This window comes from Piliocolobus tephrosceles, chromosome 6, assembly GCF_002776525.5.
Source record: "Piliocolobus tephrosceles isolate RC106 chromosome 6, ASM277652v3, whole genome shotgun sequence".
Classification (NCBI taxonomy): domain Eukaryota; kingdom Metazoa; phylum Chordata; class Mammalia; order Primates; family Cercopithecidae; genus Piliocolobus; species Piliocolobus tephrosceles.
Genome location: NC_045439.1, coordinates 111,558,338 through 111,584,349, shown reverse-complemented (window position 1 = coordinate 111,584,349; position 26,012 = coordinate 111,558,338). Strand labels below are relative to the sequence as shown.

At 38.6% G+C, this 26,012-nt stretch overlaps 1 protein-coding gene across 3 annotated transcripts in view; it reads right to left on the bottom strand.

The window, feature by feature from the left end:
* BAZ1A (bromodomain adjacent to zinc finger domain 1A) overlaps positions 1-26,012 on the bottom strand; it is a 128,665-nt gene that overhangs the window by 21,114 nt on the left and 81,539 nt on the right. For 2 of the 3 annotated variants that reach the window (XR_002734774.1, XM_023227458.2), the window contains exons 10-20: positions 23,246-23,341; positions 22,330-22,468; positions 20,419-20,565; positions 13,844-13,939; positions 13,494-13,718; positions 11,837-12,002; positions 11,183-11,296; positions 8,314-8,438; positions 4,050-4,646; positions 2,476-2,639; positions 1,720-1,874 (exon numbers count right to left, since the gene is read on the bottom strand). Coding sequence is in view for 2 of the 3 variants with exons in the window: in XM_023227458.2 (XP_023083226.1) it covers positions 1,720-1,874; positions 2,476-2,639; positions 4,050-4,646; positions 8,314-8,438; positions 11,183-11,296; positions 11,837-12,002; positions 13,494-13,718; positions 13,844-13,939; positions 20,419-20,565; positions 22,330-22,468; positions 23,246-23,341 (2,024 nt within the window). In the remaining variant the exon portion in view is untranslated. The remainder of the gene's footprint in view (positions 1-1,719; positions 1,875-2,475; positions 2,640-4,049; positions 4,647-8,313; positions 8,439-11,182; positions 11,297-11,836; positions 12,003-13,493; positions 13,719-13,843; positions 13,940-20,418; positions 20,566-22,329; positions 22,469-23,245; positions 23,342-26,012) is intronic. The other variant, XM_023227459.1, reaches the window with a different exon arrangement.

Sequence of the window (26,012 nt, the reverse complement as noted above, 5' to 3'; positions counted from 1 at the left end):
TTGAAGGAGAGAGAGAGGAAGAGGGAAGGCTTATAGGAAAGGCTTTAGAGAGGTGACATTGTGATGGGCCTTAAAGCCTAAGTATTTCAGGCAGCTTATCTCTATTTCTCTTGTTTTGTTTTTTTGAGACAGAGTCTCACACTGTTGCCCAGGCTGGAGTGCAGTGGCATGATCTCAGCTCACTGCAAGCTCTGCCCCACCGGGTTCACACCATTCTCCTGCCTCAGTCTCCCGAGTAGCTGGGATTACAGGCGCCCACCACCATGCCCGGCTAATTTTTTGTATTTTTAGTAGAGACGGGGTTTCACTATGTTGGCCAGGCTGGTCTCAAATGCCTGACCTCATGATTCACCTGCCTTGGCCTCCCATAGTGCTAGGATTACAGGTGTGAACCACTGCGCCTGGCCGAAAATGATCATTTTAAAGTGCAAACTCATTCACTCAAAGCCTTTGTACATGGTTTTTCTTCCCAGTGTCCTGTTTTTCTCAACTTTAGGGCTCAGCTTTGCAGTCACTTCCTCTTGCACTTCCTTTACTGTCTCCCATGTTCCACTAACACAAGTAGCCTGCCCATGTACTTCATTTGCACTGGGTATAACCTTCTGTCAGAACCCCGTTCTAGTAAATATAACGCTAGCCTCCTGTTTCTCCATTGTTCCTTTCTAGATGACAAACTGCTTAAAGGCATATAATATCCAAAATAATCTTGAAAAAAATAAAAGTATCTACAGATATAAGATATAGATTCTGATTAGTAATAATATTTAATACATATATATACTTATTTAGAGATGAGGTCTCATTGTTGCTTAGGCTGGAGTGCAGTGGCACGATCATTATTAGCTCACTGCAGCTTTGAAGTCCTAGGGTACAACAATGGAATAGATGGGACTACAAGTGCATGCTGATAGGCGTGGTGGCTCAGGCCTATAATCCCAGCACTTTGGGAGGCCGAGGCGGGTGGATCACGAGGTCAGGAGATCAAGATCATCCTGGCCAACGTGGTGAAACCCTGTCTCTACTAAAAATAGAAAAATGAGCTGGGCATGGTGGCACGTGCCTGTAATTCCAGCTACTCGGGAGGCTGAGGCAGGAGAATTGCTTGAACCAAGGAGTAGGAGGTTGCAGTGAGCCGAGATTATGCTATTTTACTCCAGCCTGGCAACAGAGCAAGACTCTGTCTCAAAAAACAACAACAACAACAAAAAACAAGTGCATGCCACCATGCCCAGCTAATTAAAAAAGAGACAGGGTCTCACTATGTTGCCCAGGCTGGTCTCCAACTCCTGGCCTCAAGTGATCCTCCTGTTTCAGCCTCCTGAGTAGCTGAGACTACAGGCCCAAGCCATCTTGCCTGGCTCAAATAATACTCAAGTCTACTAGAATGTACTAATTTACTAAGTTTTCCTATAGAAAAGAAGAATGATAGTATAATTACTTTCCGAAATTAATAAAACCTTAAGTTCAAAGATTAAAAAAAAGAAACTTTTGAGAAATTATCATTATTTGAATGAATTGTCTTTTGGTTGCAATAGTACAGAGTGGAGTAACAAGAGATCCTGAGGTTTAGAAAATGATCATTCCAGTGGTTATAAATATCAAGGTCCTCATGACAAGTTTTTAAGATAAGAAAAAGCAACATATTTACTTAAAAAAAAAAAAAAAAACCTTAAAATGGCAAGGAAAAGTAATGGTTACTTTAGAAAAATCCTTTTGTACCTGTCCTTTACTATGACCTTTGTTTGTTCATCAATTTCCATCTCTTCTACGTCTTCATTCACAGTTTTAATTATCCCATTTTCCTTGTTTTCCTCACTTAACAGCTCATACCGTCCACTTTCTAATGCTGATCTCCAGATATATCGATCTGTAACCTGTAACAAAATTCAAACTTACTAACCATGGAAAATGGAATATATTGTTTCTGAGAGGTATGAAGTTCAATATACATATAAAATCAATTCATGGATATTTTAGAAATGATTATGAATCAAAAAGGTATCTAAAAATAAGGTTACTAAGTGGCCAAACTGGAATTCATATTCTTCACAGATGAAAACCATACTACCTTACTTTCTGTATAAATAAATCATAAACAGTTCTAAGATTGGTCACTTGATAGCAGCAAAAAAGTGATAGATGATGGCCAAGGCATGAACAGAATACATTATAAGCCACGAATTACAGATTTTTAAAAGGTAAACAAAGAAACAAACCAATCAACCAGACTCAGCGGAGAAGGCAGGGGCTAGTCAAGGAAGAAGAAAATATCCTTACACATTTCAACATCTAATGAAAATATCAGAAAAAATATTTTGATGCAGGGGAATAAACTGAAGTTTTCATAAAAAATTTATCATTCTCTGGTGCTTATTCAAAACACATATGCCTTGTCTATGCCATATAATTAACAAATATGACCAAAATTCTGGACCAAGTAGATTAGACAAACTAAAAATGGGAACAAGTACAAACCTTAATTGCTCCTAATGTTCCTTGGTAGATTCTATCTTCAATATCTAAAAGAAAATCTCTCAGCCTTAGTTCAAGTTGCTTTTCTGCACACATTTGAGATGGATCATATGCATTGGAAGATCTTCCCCGACTATATGTTGGTTTGCTATCAGGCTGAGGTTTGTCTGAAATAGTAAATAATTTTATTATGATTTTCTTATTAAAAACTATAATTACTCCATGTGGCTGTTATGATCTTGAAATAATGGATATAAAAGTGCTTTGTAAATCCTCAAGTGCCACAAATGAATGAATATCATTTATCTTATAAAGCCCTTGTACAGCTACTCAGGAGGCTGAGGCAGGATTGCTTGAGCCCAGGAGTTTGAGTCTGCAGTGAACTATGATATGCCACTGCAATCCAGCCTGGGCAACAGAGCGAGACTCTGTCTCTAAATAAATAACTAAAGCCCTTGTGTCCAGAATATATAAGAACTCTTACAGCACAATAAAAAGATAACCCAATTTAAAAATGGGCAAAGGATCTGAATAGATATTTAAGGAAGATATACAAATGGCCAATGAGCACATGAAAAGATGCTCAACATTGGCCAGGTGCAGTGGCTCATGCCTGTAATTCCAGCACTTTGGGAGACCAAGGCGGGTGGATCACCTGTGAGGTTAGGAGTTCGAGACCAGCCTGGCCAACATGGTGAACCCTCATCTCTACTAAAAATACAAAAAATTTGCTGGGCGTGGTGGCAGGCGTCTGTTATCCCAGCTACTTGGGAGGCTGAGACAGGAGAACACACTTGAACCCAGCAGGCAGAGATTGCAGTGAGCCCAACAGCCTGGGCAACAAAAACAAAATTCTGTCTCAAAACAAACAAACAAACAAAAAACCCCAAGAATTGTGATCTATAGTTTTTAATCCTGAAAAAAACTGAAGTGGTCATGGTAACATGCCCCTAAATTTAAGCAATTGTTTTTTAAATTTTGATTTAATTTAAAATGTTTTTAGCTCTATTTTCTCTCCCACAGGAAACAAGTAAGCAATTCTTTACCTAGAGAATCTCATTTATTAATATAAAAACTCACATCTAAAAATGCCTTACTGCTTTTTCTTATTTGTCATCAGTGGACAAACCGTCAAGCAGGAAATGCTGCTATTCGACCTGCCCTTGCAGCCAGGCTCCAAAGAAGTGACCATTAGTGGACCTTCTCCCTGGACTCTCAGCCAAAACCCTTAATGAGTGACCTCACTCACCATCATCTGTCCAAAACTGATGGCAGCTTTAGAGTCTCTTGGATTTCAGAGTCTACTGACCAAGGAATAAGGAGATCAGGGAGAATATGTATTTTGTTATACCATAGATATGTTCCTCATAATTCAAATAGAACCCAGTGGAATTTAGAGAATCTTGTTTCCATAAAGAAACACATTCCCAAACTCTAACTTGCAAACTAAAAGGATAGCCTAAATCAAAGATAAGGTGCTGTAAATGTGTATCTAATAGCTTGAAAAAATGCTTAATCCTGAATGACCAGAGATTGGGGGGGGAAAACAGTAAAAACAATTTTCATTGAAAATTTACCTGAAAAATGAAATTTCTCTTCAGAAAAACGGGCTAGCTGTGCACATATTCTGCTTTTCTCTTGTAACAAAGTTTCTTTTAAGGCACTTTCTCTATGTCCTCTAGAATTAAGAGCTTCAATAAGCTGGTCTAGCTGTTCACAAGAACTGTAAAAGCACCACCGATTTGGCTTATGCACTGGTTTTGGCAGCTGCACAGAATGATCACATGGACCTTGGTCAATGTTGGAGGTAGATTCAGACATCAAAGGCTCTCCAGTTTTAGTGGATACCTGAGGATCTTGAGACTGTACATTATTCTGAAATGATGAAGGTCTAGGCAACAGCATGTCTTCAGTAAGACCAGAATAATCCTCTTCAATAAAGAGTCCAGGAATAGAAGGGAAAATCCAGTATCGTCTATACATGCGGTCACGACCCAAGGGAAAGATATTGGTACAGGCTATGGCACTTTGGATTTTTTCCAAGAGCTCTTTCTCTTTTCGTTGGTGTTCCTGTTTTAATGCTTCATCCTCTTCAGCAGTAAGAGGCTCTCTTGTCACACAGTTGATCTCTTCTTGCCTTGTAAATTCTTTAAATCCATTCTGTCCTCTTTTCCCTGTAGTTAAAATGTTTCATCATCATATTTCAAGTTTCCATTAGAAAAATATGAGATACAAAGTTACCCCAAGTTATTAGGTGTTACAGACTAAACTGTGTCCCCTCTCCACAACCCAAGTTCATATGTTGAAGCCCTAACCTCCAATGTGACTGTATTTGGAGATAGAACCTTTAAGGAGGCAATTAAGGTCATAAAGGTGGGGCCCTAATCCAACATGGTTGGTGTTCTTAAAAGAACAAGAGACATGAGAGATCTTGTTCTCTGACATGCACAGAGAAAAAGCCATGTAAGGATATAGCAAGAAGGCACCGTCTGCAAGCCAAGAAAAAGCCTCTTCAGACACTAACCCTGCTTGATGTTGGACTTCCAGACTCCAGAACTGTGAGAAAACAAATTTCTGAAATTTCTGTTGTTTAAGGCACCCCAGTCTGTGGTATTTCGTTATGGCAGCCCAAGCAGACTAATACTCTATGTTATTAAGAAATCAATATACTTAAATCTAAAGGGGCATACAAAATCTGTAATTTCCATACTGGAGAGTGCAGTAGAGTATGTTAGTTATCCTCTAGTAGTCATCCCAGTCCTTCCTCTAAGGGAGGAATAACAGCAAATTACTTCTGGAGAAGACCAGCTTATAAATATTTGTCTTTGTGGATCTTTTGGTCTTCACAGCTGTTCAATTCCACTGTTGTGGCCCAAAAGCAGTCACAGGCAACATGCAGACAATCAGCATGGCTGTGGTTCAATATAACTATTTATGGACAGTGAAATCTGAATTTCATATAATTTTCACTTATCACAAAGTATCATTCTTCTTTTTTCCAGTCATTTAAATTGTAAAAATCCAGCCGACGCAGTGGCTCACGCCTGTAAATCCCAGAACTTTGGGAGGCCAAGGTGGGTGGATCACCTGACATCAGGAGTTCTTGACCAGCCTGGCCAACATGGTGAAATCCCATCTCTACTAAAAATACAGAAATTAGCTGGGCGTGGTAGCAAGCACTTGTAATCCAGCTACTCAGGAGGCTGAGGCATGAGAATCGCTTGAACCCAGGAGGTGGAGGTTGCAGTGAGCCAAGATCATGCCACTATACTCCAGCCTGGGGGATAGAGTGAGACTCTAGTCTCCAAAAAAGGGGGAAAATTCCTTTTTAGCTTATGAGTTACACAAAAACAGGGCAGGGCAGGGCACAGTGGCTCACATCTGTAATCCCAACACTTTGGGAGGCCGAGGTAGCTGGATCACTTGAGGGCAGGAGTTTGAAACCAGCCTGGCCAACATGACAAAACACATCACTCCTAAAAATACAAAAATCAACCAGGTGTGGTGTCGTGCACCTGTAATCCCAGCTACTCGGGAGGCTGAGGCAGGAGAATCGCTTGAACCCAGAAGGTGGAGGTTGCAGTGAGCCGAGATGGCGCCACTGCACCCCAGCGTGGGTGACAGAGTGAGACTCCACCTCAAAAAACAACAACAACAAAAAATGAGGCCGGCCAAATTTGGCATGCAAACTGTTATTTACTAACCACTGGTTGAAGGTAACAGAACCACTAGTTTTCAGCTGGGCAATTAGCAACCCAAAAGAAGGACAACATTTCCCAGAGTAGGCACAACCAAACGAAAAACTTTTGTTCAAAGAGATGGGATCAGAAGCATTGTGTGTACCCTCTGGACTGTGCTTCCCTTTCCTCCTTCCCACTTCCAACTAGCTAGAATGCAGACATGGTGATAAATCATTTTGGAACATGAGAATGGCAGCAAAACCCTAAGGATGGCAGTACCAACAAGATAGAAAGAGCTTGGACCCCTGATAATCTGCCTTGACTTTGACAATATGTTGGAATTAAATTTCTCTGCTGTTTCAGTTGCTGTCAAATTGCTTTGATAGTTGGGAAGTATTTTTTCATTCTATTTATTTTGCTTGAAAGAGTTTGTGTAAGACTGGAATTATCTGCTTTTTAAAAAAATTTGGCAGAATTCACCTATAAAGTTGTCTAGGACTGATGTTTTCTCTGCAGAAAGATTTTAGTACTGATTCAAGTTCTTTAATTGTTTAAGACCATCTACATTAACAAATTTCTTCATAAATCCATTTTGATAATTTGTATTTTTCTAGGATTTTATTTTTGCATACATTTTCAAATGCATCAAAAAATTGTGTGTTATCTCCTTATCTGTAAGTTTCTACTCTATCCATAGTTAATGTTGCTCCCCTTTCAGTCCTAACTTTATTATGATCGCCATCTTTATAAAAATCAGTTTCAACAAAGGTTTGTCTAGTTTGTGTCTTTCTCAGAAGAACACACTTTTGGATTTGTTGTTGTTCTTTACTATATTTTTATTTTATTTTTTTAAGAAAGGGTCTTCCTCTGTTGCCCACGCTGGAGTGCAGTGGCATAATCAGGGCTCACTGCAGCCTTGATCTCCCAGGCTCAAGTGACCCTCCCACCTTAGCCTACTGAGTAGCTGGGACTACAGGTGCATGCCACCATGCCCAGCTTGCTTTTTGGGTACTTTTTGTAGTGATGTTGTAGTGATGTTGCCAAGGCCGATTTTGAACTCCTGGGCTTAAGTAATCCAGCCTCCCAGAGTGCTGGGATTACAGGCGTGAGCCACTGCACCTGGCCCTACTATATTTTTATTTTCTATTAATTTCTACTCTAATGTATTATTTCCTTCAGACTTGGGGGGATTATTCTTTTCCCCCCACCATCTTCTTAAATAAATGTCTAGCTCAGTTTGTGTTTCTTCTTTTCTAATATGTATTAAAGCTATACATTCTCCCCTAAGTAGAGGGACTGTATTCAACAAGTGTTAATATTCAGTAATCTTTAGTTTGATTTGTTTTAAATGTTTTTTAGTTTCCATTATAGTTTCTCTTTTGACCCAATATTGAGAATTCTGTTTTAAAGCTCGAATCATATTAGGTTTGCTTTAGATTTTGAAATCAATTGCATTGTAATCAGACAATACAGCTTCCATGGTACAGGAAATTTTCCATCTACTTAGAGTAATCATTTAGAAAAAAATACAGAAAAAAGACCCCATTGAAATTACAGGCACAGAATTAACTTAAGGATTTCTTTTGATAGTCATTAAATAAGGTTGGTTAAGGATCCTCAAAAGAAATTTGTATTAAGAGCTTTTAAAAGATGTATTTGCTTTGATCTAGCAATTTATGAAATAATTTTAAGGTAGGAGAGAGTTCCACTTTCATCAATATGATACAAATTATGAGCATTATTGATCTTTATATCTCTGGTATACAGGAGGCATCCAATGCATGCTGAATGAGTACTTTATAGAACGCAAATTTCTATTTGGCCCAAATAAAGTAGTAAATGTAAAATTCAACAAAACTTGCTGACTAACCAAAAGTTAAAGTTATGAGAAACTGTCCTATTAAAGACATAGGAATATTATCTCTTTTTTTCTAAAGTGTAGATGATGTGTAAATAATGACCCAATCATAAATGTACTAATAGGACTTCATAGCACATTTTACAACTCATCACAGCTATGAGGTGGGCATTTAAAAAAACAAACACAGCCTGGAATCACAAACGAAAGCAATCAATATATTTCAGAGGAGCTGAATTAATAAAGTGCTTTATCAGTTAAAAACAAACAAACAAGAATGCTCTTAAGAAATTTCAGTATTACCCCTTCTGCCTCTTTTATGTGATCCTGGGTCATCTTCATCTTCAGTGATCATATCTTGATCTAATTCCTTTTGCTCTGTGTCTTTGCTCTCAGTGCTAGTATCAAAATCTTCCCTTTCTTCCTCCCTTAAGTATAAAAACAAGGATGACATTTACTAATGAATATATAATTCCATTTATGAAATATTTATTGCTTGCTTATGAAGTCCCAGGCATAGGCTTAGGAAGTAGTGAACAACATGACACAGTTTATGGTCTTGCAGAGAAAACAGGTAATTACACAAATCATTTAAAAAATATGTAATAAGTGCTAAAACAAGAGCAGTTCAAGATATTATGAAAACATTTCAAGGAGAATGAAACTGACTCTTAGGGATCAAAAAGGCTGGCTTGAAGAAGTGACGTTTTACAATTTGAGACCAGGGAGATGGGGAGGAGTGTGTGCTACAGAGGAATAACATACACAATGGAACAGAGCTCAAGAGAAACAGGAGGAGCTTATAATTTTGAGAAAACTGTAACGGAGAAAGCAGTAATCCAAGAGGTAGATGAGAGAAAAAGGCAGGGTGAGATTAGGCTGGGCCTTGTAAGGCCTTATCCAAAAAGCAATAGGAAAAAAACCAGAAGAATTTAGAAAGGGAAATGGTATTAGAAAGTACTGTAGCCACTGTGTGAAAAATTACCTGGAAAAGAAAGTAGATGAGGGGCCAGTAATAATAGTAACAGATCAGTAGTGGTCTAGGTGGCTGGCTAGGCGGTGACGGTGGCTTAGAGTAGGAAGGAGAGAAGATGACAAATAGTGGAAGAGAGAAATTCAGAAATAGTAAACAGGCAGAATGAACACAGTATAGCTGTTTAATTCATTATGTTATCCAAATTAAAACTAAAATTATATGAACCTTGAAATAAATTACGCCATTATGTTCTAAATCCAAAGTTGGGTTTTGCAAGCTCTAATATAAGGAGAGCCAGGGATAATGCAAATGAGTGGGGCTGAATGAATATTTAAAAAATATGAAGACGTGAAAGTCATACAATGTTACTTTTCTTTTTTAAAAAACTGAGCTTATACACCATAACAATCACCATTTTAAAGAGTACAATTTAGTGGTCTTTAGTGTATTCACAAGGTTACACAATCATTACCACTGTCAATTCCAGAACACTTTCATCATACCAGAAAGAAACGCCATATCCATTAGTAGTCATTTCCCATTTCCTCTTTCTTGCTGCCCCTGGCAACCATACATCTACTCTCTACTGATTTGCTTATTCTGGACATTTCGTGTAAATGGAGTCATACAACATATAGTGTTTTGTCACTAGCTGCTTTTTTTTTGAGATAGAATCTCACTCTGGAGCACAATCTCGGCTCACTGCAACCTCCACCTCCAAGGCTCAAGCAATTCTCCTGCCTGTACAGGTGTGTGCCACCACGCCTGGCTAATTTTTTGTATTTTTAGTAGAGACAGGGTTTCACCATGTTGGCCAGGTTGGTCTCAAACTCCTGACATCAGGTGATCCACCCGCCTCAGCCTCCCAAAGTGCTGGGATTACAGGCGTGAGCCAGCGCGCCCAGCCGTAACTAGATTCTTTAGCATACATTTTCAAGGTTCATCCACATTATAGCCTGCATTAGAACTCCATTCCTTTTTATTGTTGAATAATATTCTCCTTTATGGACATACCATGGAAGAGATATACCATTTGTTTATCCATTCATCAACTGATGGACATTTGGGTTGTTATCACTTCTGGCTATTAAGAATAATGCTGCTATGAACATTTGTGTATACATTTTTGGGTGAAGGTATGCTTTTAATTCTCTCAGGAATACATCTAGGAGTGCAATTGCTGGGTCATACAGTAACAAATGGTTTAATTGTTTGAAGAACTGTCAAACTGTTTTCCAAAGTAACTGCATCATTTACATTCCCACAAGCAATGTATGAGAGTCCTGATTTCTCAACTCCTCATCAAAACTTGTTATTGTTTGTCAATTTGATTATAGCCTGCCTACTGGGTGTGAAGTGTTATCTCACTGTGGTTTTGATGTACATTTCCCTGATGATTAATGATGTTGAGCATCTTCTCACATACTTATTGCATATCTTCTTTGGAGAAATATCTATTCAAATCCATTGCTCACTTTTTAATTGGGTTGTTTTAAAAAATTGTTTTTTCTTTTTATTATTTCTTCTTTATTTTTTGACATTTAAAAAATTAACTCCCTATTCTGAATCTTTCAATTTTTTATTGTTGAGTTGTAAGAATTCTTTTATATTCTGGATACAAGTCCCTTATCAGATATACGATTTACAAATATTTTCTTCTATTGCGAGTTTGTGACCTAAGATCTTAGGGCTTATTAATGGGTATTTTTACACACAAGTATTAAAAAGTCAAAGTCAATATACTAATTTTGGAGTATTGAGTTTTTTCAGAACTTTGCAGATTTCTTTAAAATAGAAAAAAGATGATTTCTGTCACATTCCTACTTGTTTTCATAGACAGTTCTATCTCAAATATTCTAAAATGTAATAAAATACTTGGGTATCTCTAAATTACTTAAGGTGCAGTCATCCTCTCCCTATATCATCTACCAAAAAACATCCAATCTCAACCCTGTTCTTCTATATAGTGCAGAATAACTATGAAATACAGTATATACCTGTGATACTGGTGGAAGGGAGAGAGAAATATATTATTGGTTAAAAATAGCCTATTGAGTGTTTTTCTGGGAAGTTATCATGTACCTATAATAAAAGACAAATTTTCTAAAAATCTGAGAGCATTTTTAGAGTTTAACATGTCTGGTTTTTATTCTTCATGTATAGTAAAGCAGGTGAACAGTGTGATTCACACCATACCCAATAGATGTATCTGCCGTTGAATTTCTTTGCTCATCTTCTTTCAGTTTTTCTTGTTTCTCTTTCATTTTTTGTTCTTGCTCCTTAAGTTTTTCTTCCTTCCTTTTACGAATTCTAAAAGTTAAAATGAAATATGGTAGTCTATCTGATGCACATATACTTTTCACTTTTAGCATCTTGTCTTTAATCAAATCATGGAAAGTACTCCAAACATTATTATAAAACTATAATGTAGTAATCATTCATAAGCTTTTTTTTTTCTTTTTTCTTTTTCTTTTTTTTGAGACAGTTTCACTCTGCTGCCCAGGCTGATCCTGCTTCCTAGGATCAAGTGATTCTTGTGCCTCAACCTCCCGAGTAGCTGGAATTATAGGCATGCGCCACCACACCCGGTTAATTTTTGTATTTTTAGTAGAGACGGGGTTTGGCTATGTTGGCCAGGCTAGTCTCGAACTCCTGACCTCCCAAATCCGCCCTCCCAAAGTGCTGGGATTGCAAGCGTGAGCCACCACGCCTGGCCTCATTCACAAGCTCTTAGTAAAGCCATCAAACATCAGTATAATCAATTCCACATTATAGCACCATGTGAAATATGGTTTTAAATGCAAATAAATAAACAGTTTCATTAACACAACTATTACAATTCTTTCTTACCTGGCAGCTGCTTCTTCCCTCTCTTTTCGATGTTGTTCTGCTTTTAATTCCCGGAACTCCTGCTTTGCCTGTCGTAATATATCAACATAATCTTCAATAAAATCCCTAGTCGAAACTAGGGTCAGTAGCTTTCCACAGAGAGCATGGAGTATTTTCATTTTTTCTCCTGTCAAAAATTGGTAAATACTTCTGTATTATCAATCACAACAAATGAATTGTGTTTGAACTTTTAAAATTTGTGGCTCAATATGAAAATGCCTAATAAAGAATAGGGAGTAGTCTCTCAAACATGTCAATGACATGTCTTCAGAAAAAAGCAACTATGGGCCAGGCGCAGTGGCTCACACCTGTAATCCCAGCACTTTGGGAGGCTGAGGCAGGCAGATCACCTGAGGTCAGGAGTTCGAGACCAGCCTGGCCAACATGGTGAAATCCCATCTCTACTAAAAATACAAAAATAGCTGCATGCAGTGGCATGTGCCTGTAGTTCCAGCTACTTGGGAGGCTGAGGCTGCAGAATCGCTTGAACCTGGGAGGCAGAGATTGCGGTGAGCCAAGATCGCACCACTGCACTCCAGCCTGGGTGACTGAGTGAGACTCTGTCTCAAAAAACAAACAAACAAAAAAGGCAACTTTGAATCCAGTTTAACAGCTATTGATATATGAGGCATTTCAAATGTCTATCTTGTATACTAGTAGTTAAATAAACATGAGAAATTTTGTAATTACAAAGAATTGTTTTTCAAGTTTTTTTTTTTACTTATTTGAGATGGAGTCTTGCTCTGTCGCCCAGGCTGGAGTATGGTGGCACCATCTGGGCTCACAGCAACCTCTGCCTCCTGGGTTCAAGCAATTCTCCTGCCTCTGCCTCTGCCTCCGAGTAGCTGGGAGTACAGGCACACAGCACCACGCCCAGCTAATTTTTGTGTTTTTAGTAAAGATGGTGTTTCACCATGTTGGCCAGGCTGGTCTCGAACTCCTGACCTCAGGTGTTCTGCCCACCTTGGCCTCCCAAGGTGCTGGGATTACAGGCATGAGCCACTGTGCCCGGCCCTCAAGTTTTAATTTTTTGGCTGAGTAACTGAAGTTCAAATCAATACTAAACTGTAATCACATGAATTAAAAAAAAAGACCATGGTAAATTACTATTTCTAAAAGATTGCACAAAAAAACCACCATTAATTATAAAGACTGCAAATGTTAGGAAGTAAGGTATTCTACTTTATTGTATGTTCTCTAAAGTATACTAAACTCTTTACTTGTACATGTAATTCTTTAAAAAAAGGAAGTAAAAATAGCTTCATCTTAACTGTTTCTCATACCTCAAACACTTATTCAAGTGAATGGCAGGATTTAGCAGCCATTTAAACTTCTGATACACTAATGAATACAAGAGAAAGCTAATTTTCTAGCTAATTCTCACCCTTTTAAACTCAGTAGATGTAGTAGACTAATCATACATTTAAAAATATTAGAAAATCCAAATAAAAAAGACAATCATAAATAATTGAAGTTAATATGAATAATAACAATAGTCTGCTTTATCTTTTTCTCTTTTAATACTGATTTATCATAAAATTTCTCATCAGCTCCTTAGTTTTCTGGGCATAAGAGGGTAGGAAGTGGGCAGGTACAAATTCCAACTTGCAAAGCTTACCTGGTGTCAAATCATACACTGAGGTGCTTGACAGTTTCTTCACTAGACTGGGATTGCTCAAACGAAGCTCCATACAAGCATCATCTGTAGCATCAAATCCTCCTCGTTTTTGATATCTATACTTTGCATTTGCCGATGTTACATCAGCACCTGAAGCTAAGATGTGCAGTCTGAGGATTTCTGAAAGAGTGCAGCTATCAAGATCCAAACTTTTCAAACTGCAGCCTATAGTTGTTAAAAATGAAGTAGTCATTTAGAATATAAACAATAAATACTCAGCAATGTAAATGTACCTTTATAAAATTAAAAATAAAAAGCCAAACAAACAAAAAAACAAAACCCACACATACCCTGGTGTAACTGTGGCCATGCAGCTGCCAAAGATGCAACTGCAGACAGTGCAGATTTTGTGGGGTCTGCATCTTCATCCAAAGCCTCTGTTAAATCTTTAAGGAAATAAATACTTTATTCTAGTGCAAATCAAAGCTTGAATATTTGGGAATAATGCCCGTTTTAAATGGTGAAAAAAACAGCAAACACCTTAACATTCAGAACCTCAAAAGAACAAACACTAGGTACAAGCATTATTCACATTCTGCTTCATCACCACCTACAGCTATAAATCCTAAACCATGCACTACACAGACATTTTCATAACTTAACAGAAAAGACAGTTTCTAAATTACCAATGAGACGCACATAAACATTCCCCCCAAAAGATAAAATGCACTTTAGAACTAAAAACAAATCTCCTCGCTCAATATAACCTTAGAAAAGTCTACCTTGAAAATTAGAATCCATTTAAAAATACCCTAATCTTTTATGATTTTTTTTTTTTTTTGAGACGTATTCTTTCTCTGTCACCCAGGCTGGAGTGCAGTGGCACGATCTCGACTCACTGCAACCTCCACCTCCCGGGTTCAAGCAATTCTCCTTTCTCAGTCTCCTGAGCAGCTGGGACTACAGGCACCTGCCACCATGCCCGGCTAATTTTTATATTTTTAGTAGAGACGAGGTTTCACCTTGTTGGTCAGGCTGGTCTTGAACTCCTGACCTCAGGTGATCCACCCGCCTTGGCCTCCCAAAGTGCTGGGATTACAAGCGTGAGCCACGGTGCCCATCCCTTTTATGAATATTTTAAGATTAAGTCTTAACAAAGTATAGGTTATAGTCATCACAAAATCATCACAGAAAATGAGCTAAAAGACGTAAAAGATGGCACTACTGTAATTTAACTATTGAAATATCTTCATCAAAATTTCACATTTTTATTTTGAAAATCTTACAGGCCAAGTGTGGTGGCTGATGCCTGTAATCTCAGTACTTTGGGAGGCTGAGGTGGGCGGATCACAAGGTCAAGAGATCCAGACCATCCTGGCCAACACGGTGAAACCCTGTCTCTACCAAAAATACAAAAATTAGCTGGGCGTGGTGGTGCGCGCCCGTAGTCCCAGCTGCTTGAGAGGCTGAGGCAGGAGAGTCATTTGAACCTGGGAGGCAGAGGGTGCAGTGAGCCAAGATCGTGCCACTGCACTGCAGTCTGGTGACAGAATGAGACTCTGTCTCAAAAAAAAAAAAAAAAAAAAGAAGAAGAAAAATTTCCAATCCAAAACCAACAGGCACCGGGTGCAGTGGCTCATGCCTGTAATCCCAGCACTTTGGGAATCCGAGGTGGGCGGATCACCTGAGGTCAGGAGTTTGAGATCAACGTGGCCAACATGGTAAAACCCCGTCTCTTCCAAAATACAAAAATTAGCTGGGCGTGGTGGCACATGTCTGTAACCCCAGCTACTTGGGAGGCTGAGGCATGAGAATCGCTTGGACCTGGGAGGCGTAGGTTGCAGTGAGCCGAGATGGTGCCACTGCACTCCAGCCTGGGTGACAGAGTTAGACTCCGTCTCAAAAACAAAACAGAACAGAACAAAACAACAGGAAGATTTCCCTGAATTTTCTAAATAAATTGCTTTAGCTTTAAAATAGTGCTTAGCTTACAAATAGAACTAAACAACAAATCTACTGGTATAAATGTATGTAAAGCATTAGTATATCCAGTTATTCCTAATTATAATACATAGATTGATCAGTGTCAAGCTATGAAAAACCCTTCTGTTATATCATAGTAACTGTACTATGATATGTATGTATCATAGTATCTGTACACAGATTCAGACTAAGAGTCAGATAATGTATATTCTAGTATTAGCTATGCTAGTGCCTCATAATGTGCCCTTGAGACAAGTCACTTAATCTGGGGTTCATTTTTATTTTTTTTGAAGATGGAGTCTCACCCTGTCACCAGGCTGGAGTGCAGTGGCGTGATCTTGGCTCACTGCAACCTCTGCCTCCCAGGTTTAAGCAATTCTCTGCTAATTTTTGTATTTTTAGTAGAGACAGGGTTTTACCATCTTGGCCAGGCTGGTCTTGAACTCCTGACCTTGTGATCCACCATGCTCAGCCTCATTTTTCTTTTTCTTTTTGAGACAGGGTTTGAATCTGTCACCCAGGCTGGAGTGCAGTGCTGCGATCTCACCTCACTACAACCTCTGCCTTCTGGGCTCAAGCCATCCTCCCACCTCGGCCTCCCCAGTAGCTGGGAGCATGCCACCATGCCCACCCACTATAGGCGCATGCCACCATGCCCACCTAGTTTTTGTATTTTTTGCAGAGGCAGGGTTTTGCCACATTGCCCAGGCTGGTCTCACATTCCTGAGCTCAACTGATCCACCTGCCCTGGCTTCCCAAAGTGCTGGGATTACAGGTATGAGCCGCCAAGCCCGGCCCATCTTTCTTAAAGGAATGAGTCTGGATCAGCCATTTTCAAATTCTTCCAAAAAATAAAAACTCAATATAAAAGAGATAAAAGATGCTCTTGTTAAAGTGAGATATGGAGATGAGAATTCTGCCTTTTCATCTTTCTAACTCTCCTGCAGTGGCACTGAAGAATTTCTGAACAATTTGTAGGATGCCTTGGATTAGAGTTTGAAAATCACTAGGCTAATCTTCTGTGGTTCTTTAGCCTTCTACTATATGACTCTCCTACCAAAGTCCAAAGCCTGACAAAATTAACCTTAGAAAACAGTCCCTTACTAAAGGAAAAAGGCAGCTCTGGGATCATATCTAATTACAATCATTGACAATTTCACGGCATTTCAAGCATACGTAGGGCCACACAGGAGAAGCTATCTATAAAATTTGCATATATGCCAAAAGTCATTCCTACCAGACCTAATCTAGGCCAAACGACAGAAATCATATTCTTCTGTAGCAGAAAAATACTATATCTAAAATTTCCTCAATGTTCATTTTACATATAAAGCCAAACAAATTTAATTAATGAGCACTCCAAAATTAACAACAGTCCTAGATACACACTGTAAAAGTGTGTTGGCTCTCATCCTGCAGCAATCACCACATTCAACCTATACCATCTATAGAAAGTTATAATTTCCTAAGACAAAGGCTATAAAAAGGTCTTTAGGAAATGAAAAACCAATGAAATGCATTTTTAATTGTGTTAACGTAATATGCTAAAATATATTCTTTAACTCTTTATCGATCATATGGCATTTTTAAGAAACTGTAAATACCATTCTAGGATTTGCTTAGTCATAGTCACTTGGTTACATCACACCAAGAGAATATAGCCAAATTATATCCAGTATTTTATGACTAACTACAACAGATATATTTATTGTCATCATAATCTAGAATTAGGTGCATACAATTCTAACACTAGACAATGATCCAACAAATACACAAAACTATTCTATATAAAGAGGATGCTCTTGTTCCCATACTTTGAAGGGCTTTGTAGTTCATAAGACTAAAGAGAGGAACTGATGTCTTAAATATAAGATTTTTAAAATTGGTAGTCAAAATCTCTCAGGTTTGATATAAAAACAGGGAGACCAAGGGCTAAAGAAATTAGATCTTCTCAAAAACAGATAATTTTACAGGCAATGCCAGAGGAAACAAATATTCAAAATTTCAACTTCTTTACCATATTATGAAGCAACATAGCACAGTTGTAATGAGTCTCTAGATCAGACTGCTTGTGCTTGTATCCCATCAATTCCTTATTAGCCATGTTTCTTCAAACTAAGCCTCAGTTTCTTTATATGTAAAATGCAGAAGATAGTATCTACCTCAAAAGAGTAGTATGAGAATTAAATGAAACAATGTGTAGTCTCTTACATCACTTATTTTACATCACGTAAAATGTGGTCAATAATAAATAATAGGGAAGTGAGACACACAGTGAAAAATGCCAGACTTATTTTTTTCCTCCCTAACATTTAAAAAAATATATATATATTTTATATATATATTTTATATATTATATATATATAAATACAATATATATTTTTTCCTTCAAAACAGGGTCTCACTCTGTCCCAGGATGGTGTGCAGTGGCACAATCACAGGAAACTGCAGCCTCAAACTCCCAGGATCAAACAATCCTCCCACCTCAGCCTCCCAAGTAGCTGGGGCTACAGGCATGTACGACTACACCTGGCTAATTTTAATTAAATTTATTTTCTTGAGACAGAGTCTCTCTCTATTGCCTAGGCTGGTGTCGCGATCTCGGATCACTGCAACCTCTGCCTCCTGGGTTCAAGGGATTATTGTGCCTCAGCTTCCCAAGTAGCTGGGATTACAGGCATGCGCCACCATGCCTGGCTAATTTTTGCATTTTTAGTAGAGATGCGGTTTCACCATGTTGGTCAGGCTGGTCTTGAACTTCTGACCTTAAGTGATCCGCCCACTTCAGCCTCCCAAAATGCTGGGATTATGGGCATGAGCCACCGCGCCTAGCCTTGTTTTATTTTTTGTAGAGACAAGGGTCTCACTATGTCACCCAGGCTAAATATTTTCAAAGACAGCATTAAAACTTTTATTAAGTAGCCAATATTATTTAGAGAGATACATCTTATATTTATACACAGTCCTATATAGGCAATAGTTATTTTAAAAACTCACAGATCAATCATGAAAGTGTAATGGCAGCTGGGCGCAGTGGCTCAAGCCTGTAATCCCAGCACTTTGGGAGGCCGAGGCAAGCGGATCACCTGAGGTCGAGAGTTCAAGACCAGCCTGACCAACACGGAGAAACCCTGTCTCTACTAAAAATACAATATTAGCCGGGTATGGTGGTGCATACCTGTAATCCCAGCTACTCAGGAGGCTGAGACGGGAGAATCGCTTGAACCCGGGAGGCAGAGGTTACAGTGAGCCAAGATTGCGCCATTGCACTCCAGCCTGGGCATCAAGAGCGAAACTCCGTCTCAAAAAAGAAAAGAGATGAGAAGAGAAGAGAGTGTAATGGCAATTCAAACACCAACCATTGCTTATATATATTTTTCCTTTATAATACTAATTTTCCCATACCATTTCCTTTTTACCACACTTTTATTTTCCACCATGACTTCTAAAACTACACAATTCAAATCTGGAATTAAATACAGCTTTATGTCTTGTATTGTTAGAATTTGATCAATAACCCTATAATGTTGGCCATTAATAAATATAATAGCTAAAAGAATATCATTTAATCGACTAAATTATCTGAGATGACAATAGGGGTCATATTGTTTAAAATGGTCTTAATAAGGGACCTATGGTGGTTAGCACTCAAGCTAGATATAAATATATTTTTGCTTGAACTCAGGCTGTAAAATCAAAAGGCAACAAACATCAATGCATACTCATCAATATCCTGTTGCTTCAGAGACCAGGCATAAAGGAAGATGACCTTGAATTATCTAAGGTCAACAAAACTATCTGACTGGAGGAATGTCCCATCTTTCTGTACCAATATTCTGATATCAAGATGTCTCCTAACAGTTCTTTCTTATTGTGAATTTTTATGTAACACACTCAAGTATTGTTTAATCAAGTTTCTGGTCCTAAATTTCATATATGGTAAAGTTCAGGGTATTATTCAGGAGGCCAAATCAATCTCTTATTACAAATGCTTAACATTTCCTCTGACTGAGGTAAATCCTAAACAAAATAGTGAACGTACTGTTTTAAAAATATGTAAGGGTTTGCCCCAAGAATTATTCCTGCATTAACATGTAGCATACAACTGACTCTAGATATTTAAGCGTACAGAACTTAAAGGGCAAATTATCTAGTTCAAACTATTAAGTAAAATTTTACTTAACTCTGATGTAAAAACTGTCAGATCTAAAATGAAATCAGCAGTAGTATTTTCATTTTAAAATATTAATTACAATTAAAGTATTTCTTGGCCAGGCGCAGTGGCTCACGCCTGTAATCCCAGCACTTTGGGAGGCCAAGGGGGGTGGATCACCTGAGGTCAGAAGTTCCAGACCGGCCTGGCCAACACAGTGAAACCCCGTCTCTATTAAAAACAATACAAAAATTAGCTGGGTGCGGTGGTGGGCGTCTGTAATCCCAGCTACTCGGGAGGCTGAGGCAGGAGAATCGCTTGAACCTGGGAGGCGGAGGTTGCAGTGAGCCAAGATCATGCCAATGCACTTCAGCCTGGCAACAGAGTGAAACTCCATCTCAAAAAAAAAAGTATCTCCTTAGTTAGGGGCCAAAAAACCCCCCAAAAAACAAAGAAACGGTGCTACAGTGCTAGTTAGCAGAATCTCTTGGAATTACAGGTACTGGTCAATGAAATCTATAATGCTGCTAAATCATAGGAAAAGTCTAAAGGAATAAAAGCAAGATAGATTGAGGGAAAATATCTTTAAGGTTGTCAGACACAGGTTATATCAAAACAAAATTTTTATAACATAATTCGTATGTTGTTAGCATATGATTCAACATCAGGTAACCTGAACAACTATATTTTATAAGCATAAAAGCCAATTTAATTTAAAATTAGCCTTCAAAAATTAAGTTTCACTACAAAACTACTATGGTTCAATCAGCAATAATGTTGAACTCTGACCTTTGGTGTCAGCATCAGTTAGTTGCTCTTTGGCTACTTCCTCTTCTTCTTCAGCTATTGCCTGGAAGATTGCAGTCAGGAAGAAAAAAAGCAATTCACACAGTGGGCCTTCACTGTCATTTCCTACAAGAGCTTCCTCTAATACTTCTGTGAATAAAATGTTTAAAATGAATTTAAAGTTCTGTTCATGTACTGAAAAAACAATTCCACTGGAATAAACATGTAATCAATAATAGTATGTGCACCTATTTTCTTAAGCATCAATTTATGAAAGTATAACCAAGTATTATCCAAGCCAAAATAAGAAACAATTTATATAGATTACAATAAAATACAATAAAATCATAAGCCAAAGTCACCTCATTCAAGTAAGTCAAAATAGCCTCAATAGATCAACATATTTCATTTAAATTTAAATTTAAGGCACGAATTAAGGCACATTTTAAAAATTATAGTTTTATTCTAATCTGAACAATGCAAATATTTGTTATTGTGCCACTGTTCTTGAGGGCTATGTATGTGCAAATAGTGAATAGGAGAGGTCATTATCTGCATTAGGTTTTAATCCTAATATTGTGTCTAAGTCATAAATAAATGTTTCTTATCTAATCATCTCACCTAAACCAGCACTGTTTAGACTTCCTTGATCTATAAGGCACAATGATTCTTGCCTCATCCGGCTCATAAGGAGAAATAAAATAATTTGAAAGCCCCCCTAAAGAATACACTTTTATTAAAATAAGGGTAGCATTATTTTAATGAGCCAAGGCTGAGGCAGGCGGATCACGAAGTCAGGAGATTGAGACCATCCTGGCTAACACGGTGAAACCTCATCTCTACTAAAAATACAAAAAAATTGGGCCGGGCGCAGTGGCTCACGCCTGTAATCCCAGCACTTTGGGAGGCTGCGGTGGGCAGATCACAAGGTCAGGAGTTCAAGACTAGCCTGGCCAAAATGGTGAAACCCCGTCTCTACTAAAAATACAAAAATTAGCTGGGCATGGTGGCGGGTGCCTGTAATCCCACCTACTCGGGAGGCTGAGGCAGAGAACTGCTTGAACCTAGGAGGTAGAGGTTGCAGTGAGCCAAGATTACGCACTACACTCTAACCTGGGTGTAGTCAAAAAAAATAAATAAATAGAAAAAGAAAAAAATTAGCCAGGCGTGGTGGCAGGCGCCTGTAGTCCCAGCTACTTGGGAGGCTGAGGCAGAAGAACCCTGGAGGTGGAGCTTGCAGTGAGCTGAGATCTCACCACTGCACTCTAGCCTAGGCGACAGAGCAAGACTCTGCCTCAAGAAAAAAAAGAGTGGCATTATAATTCTCTATTTCAAAGTCTCTACATAGATTTTAAGAAAATTATTTTTCCATGTGACAACCAAAAATTCAAAATCTGATCCAAATCTCTCCTTATACTAAATGCATTATAAATGTTTATACAAAGTAAAAGTATGTAAGTACACAGGCCAAAGAGAATTACAAATTAAAGGTGGGCAATAACCTGTCTGCAAACACCCATATACCACTCCCTGCTCAAGAAGTGGAGTCTATTCCACCATCCTGTTGAATCCCAAGGTGGCCTCTCACTGCTCTGACCAATGGAATGTGGCAGAAGTAAGGCTGTGCCAATTCCAGGCCTAGGCTTTAAGAGGACTAGCAGTTTCTGCTTCCTGCTTCTTAGAGTCCCCAAGTGCCACATAATAAGAATGAGATACTCTGATGAAATGAAAGGCCACATGAAGAGGACCAAGGCACTAGAACCTGTGTGAGAAGAAGCCATTTTGAACATCTAGCTAGACCAGAGAGATCCCAACTCCAGTGCCCCTACAGAACTTTACAAGATGGCTTGTGTTTTTAAAGGCACTAAGTTTAGGATGAACTATAATGTAGCAATAGATAACTAGAGCACTTGCCTAGGGTTACTCCATCAGGAAACTCATCTTGAAGATCAAAAAGTTCCCCAAATGCATTAAGGAACTCCAAAACCATCAAAGCATCACCAAAGATTTCAGGAGGTAGTCTAGTTTTCACTGGTGTTGGTTCTGGAAGTTCCTGAAAGATTAAACAATTTATATAACTATGTGAACCAAGAAAAGGAAAACTTAAAAGGTAGAGATGACATACTTTTTACCTAACTATTAAGCATTATTCTTTGTAAGCTACTGGTTCTCAACCCTGGCTGTTTATAACAATCACCTTTGAAACTTCTAAAATTATAGATGTCCTGAACTTGTTCCAACTTTACTAAATCACAGTTCCTGAGAAGGGACTGGGAGAAAGGAACATTTTCCTTCCTTTTACTAAGAACATAGCTTTAGGCTGAGTGTATTTCTGACTATATTTCCTAGTAAGAGTCTCTTAACCCACATTTTGAAGTCAAATCAGCTGTGAAATACTACCTTCAATGTACTATCTCCTTATGATTTGGAACATAATTAATCTACCATCTACTGATTTAGAAATTGTTCTTTATAAGCCAAGTTGAATGAGTTTGATTTGGACACTTTGGCCATTTCTGGAAACAGGCAGAATCCTTACCTAGCAATCAAGCTAAATGCATGCCTGGCTACAGTGGTTTTTGGATTATTAAGGATTACATAAACTGACCTATTATTTCTACAGAATAAGATCCATTATCAAAGCTGATTATAAAACACTAACAATGCTACCTTGGAATTCTAAGTGTGAACATTTGCTTAACTAGCTATTTTCTCTCGGTTAAATATAAAGAAAAGAGGCTGCTATTAAATAAAAGAATGATTTCATCAGCAAAGCCACATAAGGCATGTAAAACCTATGTGTGCCAAACATCACATAACATGTTTATACCTTAAGGTCATCACATTCCATATCTTCTCTAGGTTTACTCCACTGTTTTAAGTATTCCACATATTTTCGCTTTTCTTCACGTAACTTCTCTCTTTCCTAAAAATTTTTAAAAGTTAGTAACAATTCATGTAAGAAATTTATATGGCAGCATTGGCATCTCCTGAGAACTTGTTAGAAATGCAAATACTTGGACCTTACCCCATACCTACTGAAGCAGTAACTCTGAGGTTAGGACTTAGCAATTGGTGTTCTAGCAAGCCCTCCTGGTGGTTTTTAATACATGCTAAAGTTTTAGAACCACTGATCAAAATAATACCTATCAAAATAATGCTATAAAGACTGAAAATGGGCCGAGTGCAGTGGCTCACACATGTAATCCCAGCACTTTGGGAGTCAGAGTCGGGTGGATCACTTGAGGTCAGAAGTTTGAGACCAGCCTGGCCAAAATGGCGAAACTCCATCTCTACTAAAAATACAAATATATATATATATAAATAAGCTGGGCATGGTAGCACGTGCCTGTCATTCCAGCTACTCAGGAAGCTGAGGCAGAAGAAGCGCTTGTATCCAGGAGGAGAGGGTTGCAGTGAGCTGAGATCATACCACTGCACTCCAGCCTGGGCAGCTCTTGAATAAATATTAATTTAATCTGACTTGATCTATAGCTTTCCCTCTACTTCCTATCAATAAGATCCTAGCAAAATAAATTATTAGACTGCCTGAAATGAAACTTCCCCTTATATTTGTAATACATTTGTTATTTTCAAGATTCATTTGAATCTGGTAACAGCCTAGAGACACAAAGAGGGAACAATAATTAAAAGCAACAATATTAGAATAGATGGACTTCTTTCTTGTAATTTAGCCTATTTCTCTTACTTGGTCTTTTGAAACTCTTACTTTTTGATTCTGGTGTTTGAAATTGCAAGATAAATATTAACTGCTAAATGTCTCTAATAAAGCAGTATAAATAAAATATTTTACTATTTTTTCCAGTAAGTATATTTAATATGTTATTATATTATTCTCTTCTTTGAAATTTAGGAACAACAGAGGTAAACAGATGTGCACTTATCAAATTTTCAACATAAAATGGCCTAGATAGTTACGGAACTTGCTGTAACTTGAATAGTCTGCTTAAATAAATTATTCACCCCCAACCTCAGAAATAATTCTTATAGGATCAAGTAAGGTTAGCATTCTAATTCATTATTGCAAACAGTGTAAATAAGCACATGCTTGGGAAATACTTAGTGATGTATATGTATAGAAAGTTTTAAAAATATTTTTACCCTTTGATTTATTCTACTTCTACAAATTTATCCTGGGACATAGCCCAAAAAAAGAAGACTTTATTCAGAAATTTGAACACAACAGTATTATTTAAAGCACTTGGACTATTTAATGAGTTATGCAGTCATTAAAAATTCCACTTAAGATTATTTAATAACATGGAAGAATGTTTATGATCATGTTAGATTAAAAAAAGCATATAAAACTTTAAATGGTGAGTGATCTGTTTTTTTAAGGCACAGGATAAAGACTAGAAATAAACAAATCAAAGTGTTAATTCTATCTCTGGCCAGGTGCGGTGGCTCATGCCTGTAATCTTAGCAATTTGGGAGGTCGAGGCGGGCAGATCACTTGAGGTCAGGAGTTTCAGACCAGCCTGGCCAACATGGTGAAACCCCATCTCTACTAAAAATACAAAAATTAGCCAGGCATGGTGGTGGGCACTTCTAATCCCAGTCACTCGGGAAGCAGAGGCAGGAGAACTGCTTGAATCTGGGAGGCAGAGGTTGCAGTGAGCCCAGATCAAGCCACTGAACTTCAGCCTGAGCAAGAGAGTGACACTCAGTCTCAACAAAAAAAAGTGTTAATCTCTAAATGTTACCATCAGATTTCTGGTGATTTTTCTGTTCTCTATGTTTTCTGGTGTAAACTTATATTAGACCTTCTACACCAACTCAATGGTCTATTTGACAAACATTTGGTTTCCGTTCCAAGATGGCTGAATAGGAACAGCTCCCGTCTGCAGCTCCCAGTGTGATCGACGCAGAAGATGGTGATTTCTGCATTTCCAACTGAGTGACCTGGTTCATCTCATTGGGACTGGTTGGACAGTGGGTGCAGCCCATGGAGGGCGAGCTGAAGCAGGGTGGGGCATCGCCTCACCCGGGAAGCGCAAGGGGTTAGGGGATTTCCCTTTCCTAGCCAAGGGAAGCCCCTGACAGACTGCACCTGGAAAATTGGGACACTCCTGCCCAAATACTGCGCTTTTCCAATGGTGTTAGCAAACAGCACACCAGAAGATTATATCCCGTGCCTGGCTCAGCGGGTCCCACACCCACAGAGCCTTGCTCACTGCTAGCGCAGCAGTCTGAGATTGACCTGCGAGGCAGTAGCCTGGCTAGGGGGAGGGGTGTCCCCCAATGCTGAGGCTTGAGTAGGTAAACAAAGCGGCCAGGGAAGCTCAAGCCGGGCAGAGCCCACTGCAGCTCTGCAAAGCCTGCTGCCTCTGGGGGCAGGGCATAGCTGAACAAAAGGCAGGAGAAACTCCTACAGACTTACACGTCCCTGCCTGGCAGCTCTGAAGAGAGCAGTGTTTCTCCCAGCACGGTTTTTGAGCTCTGAGAACAGACAGACTATCTCCTCAAGTGGGTCCCTGACCCCTGTGTAGCCTAACTGACACCTCATACAATAGGTGCCCCTCTGGGACGAAGCTTCCAGAGGAAGCATCAGGCAGCAATATTTGCGGTTCTGCAGG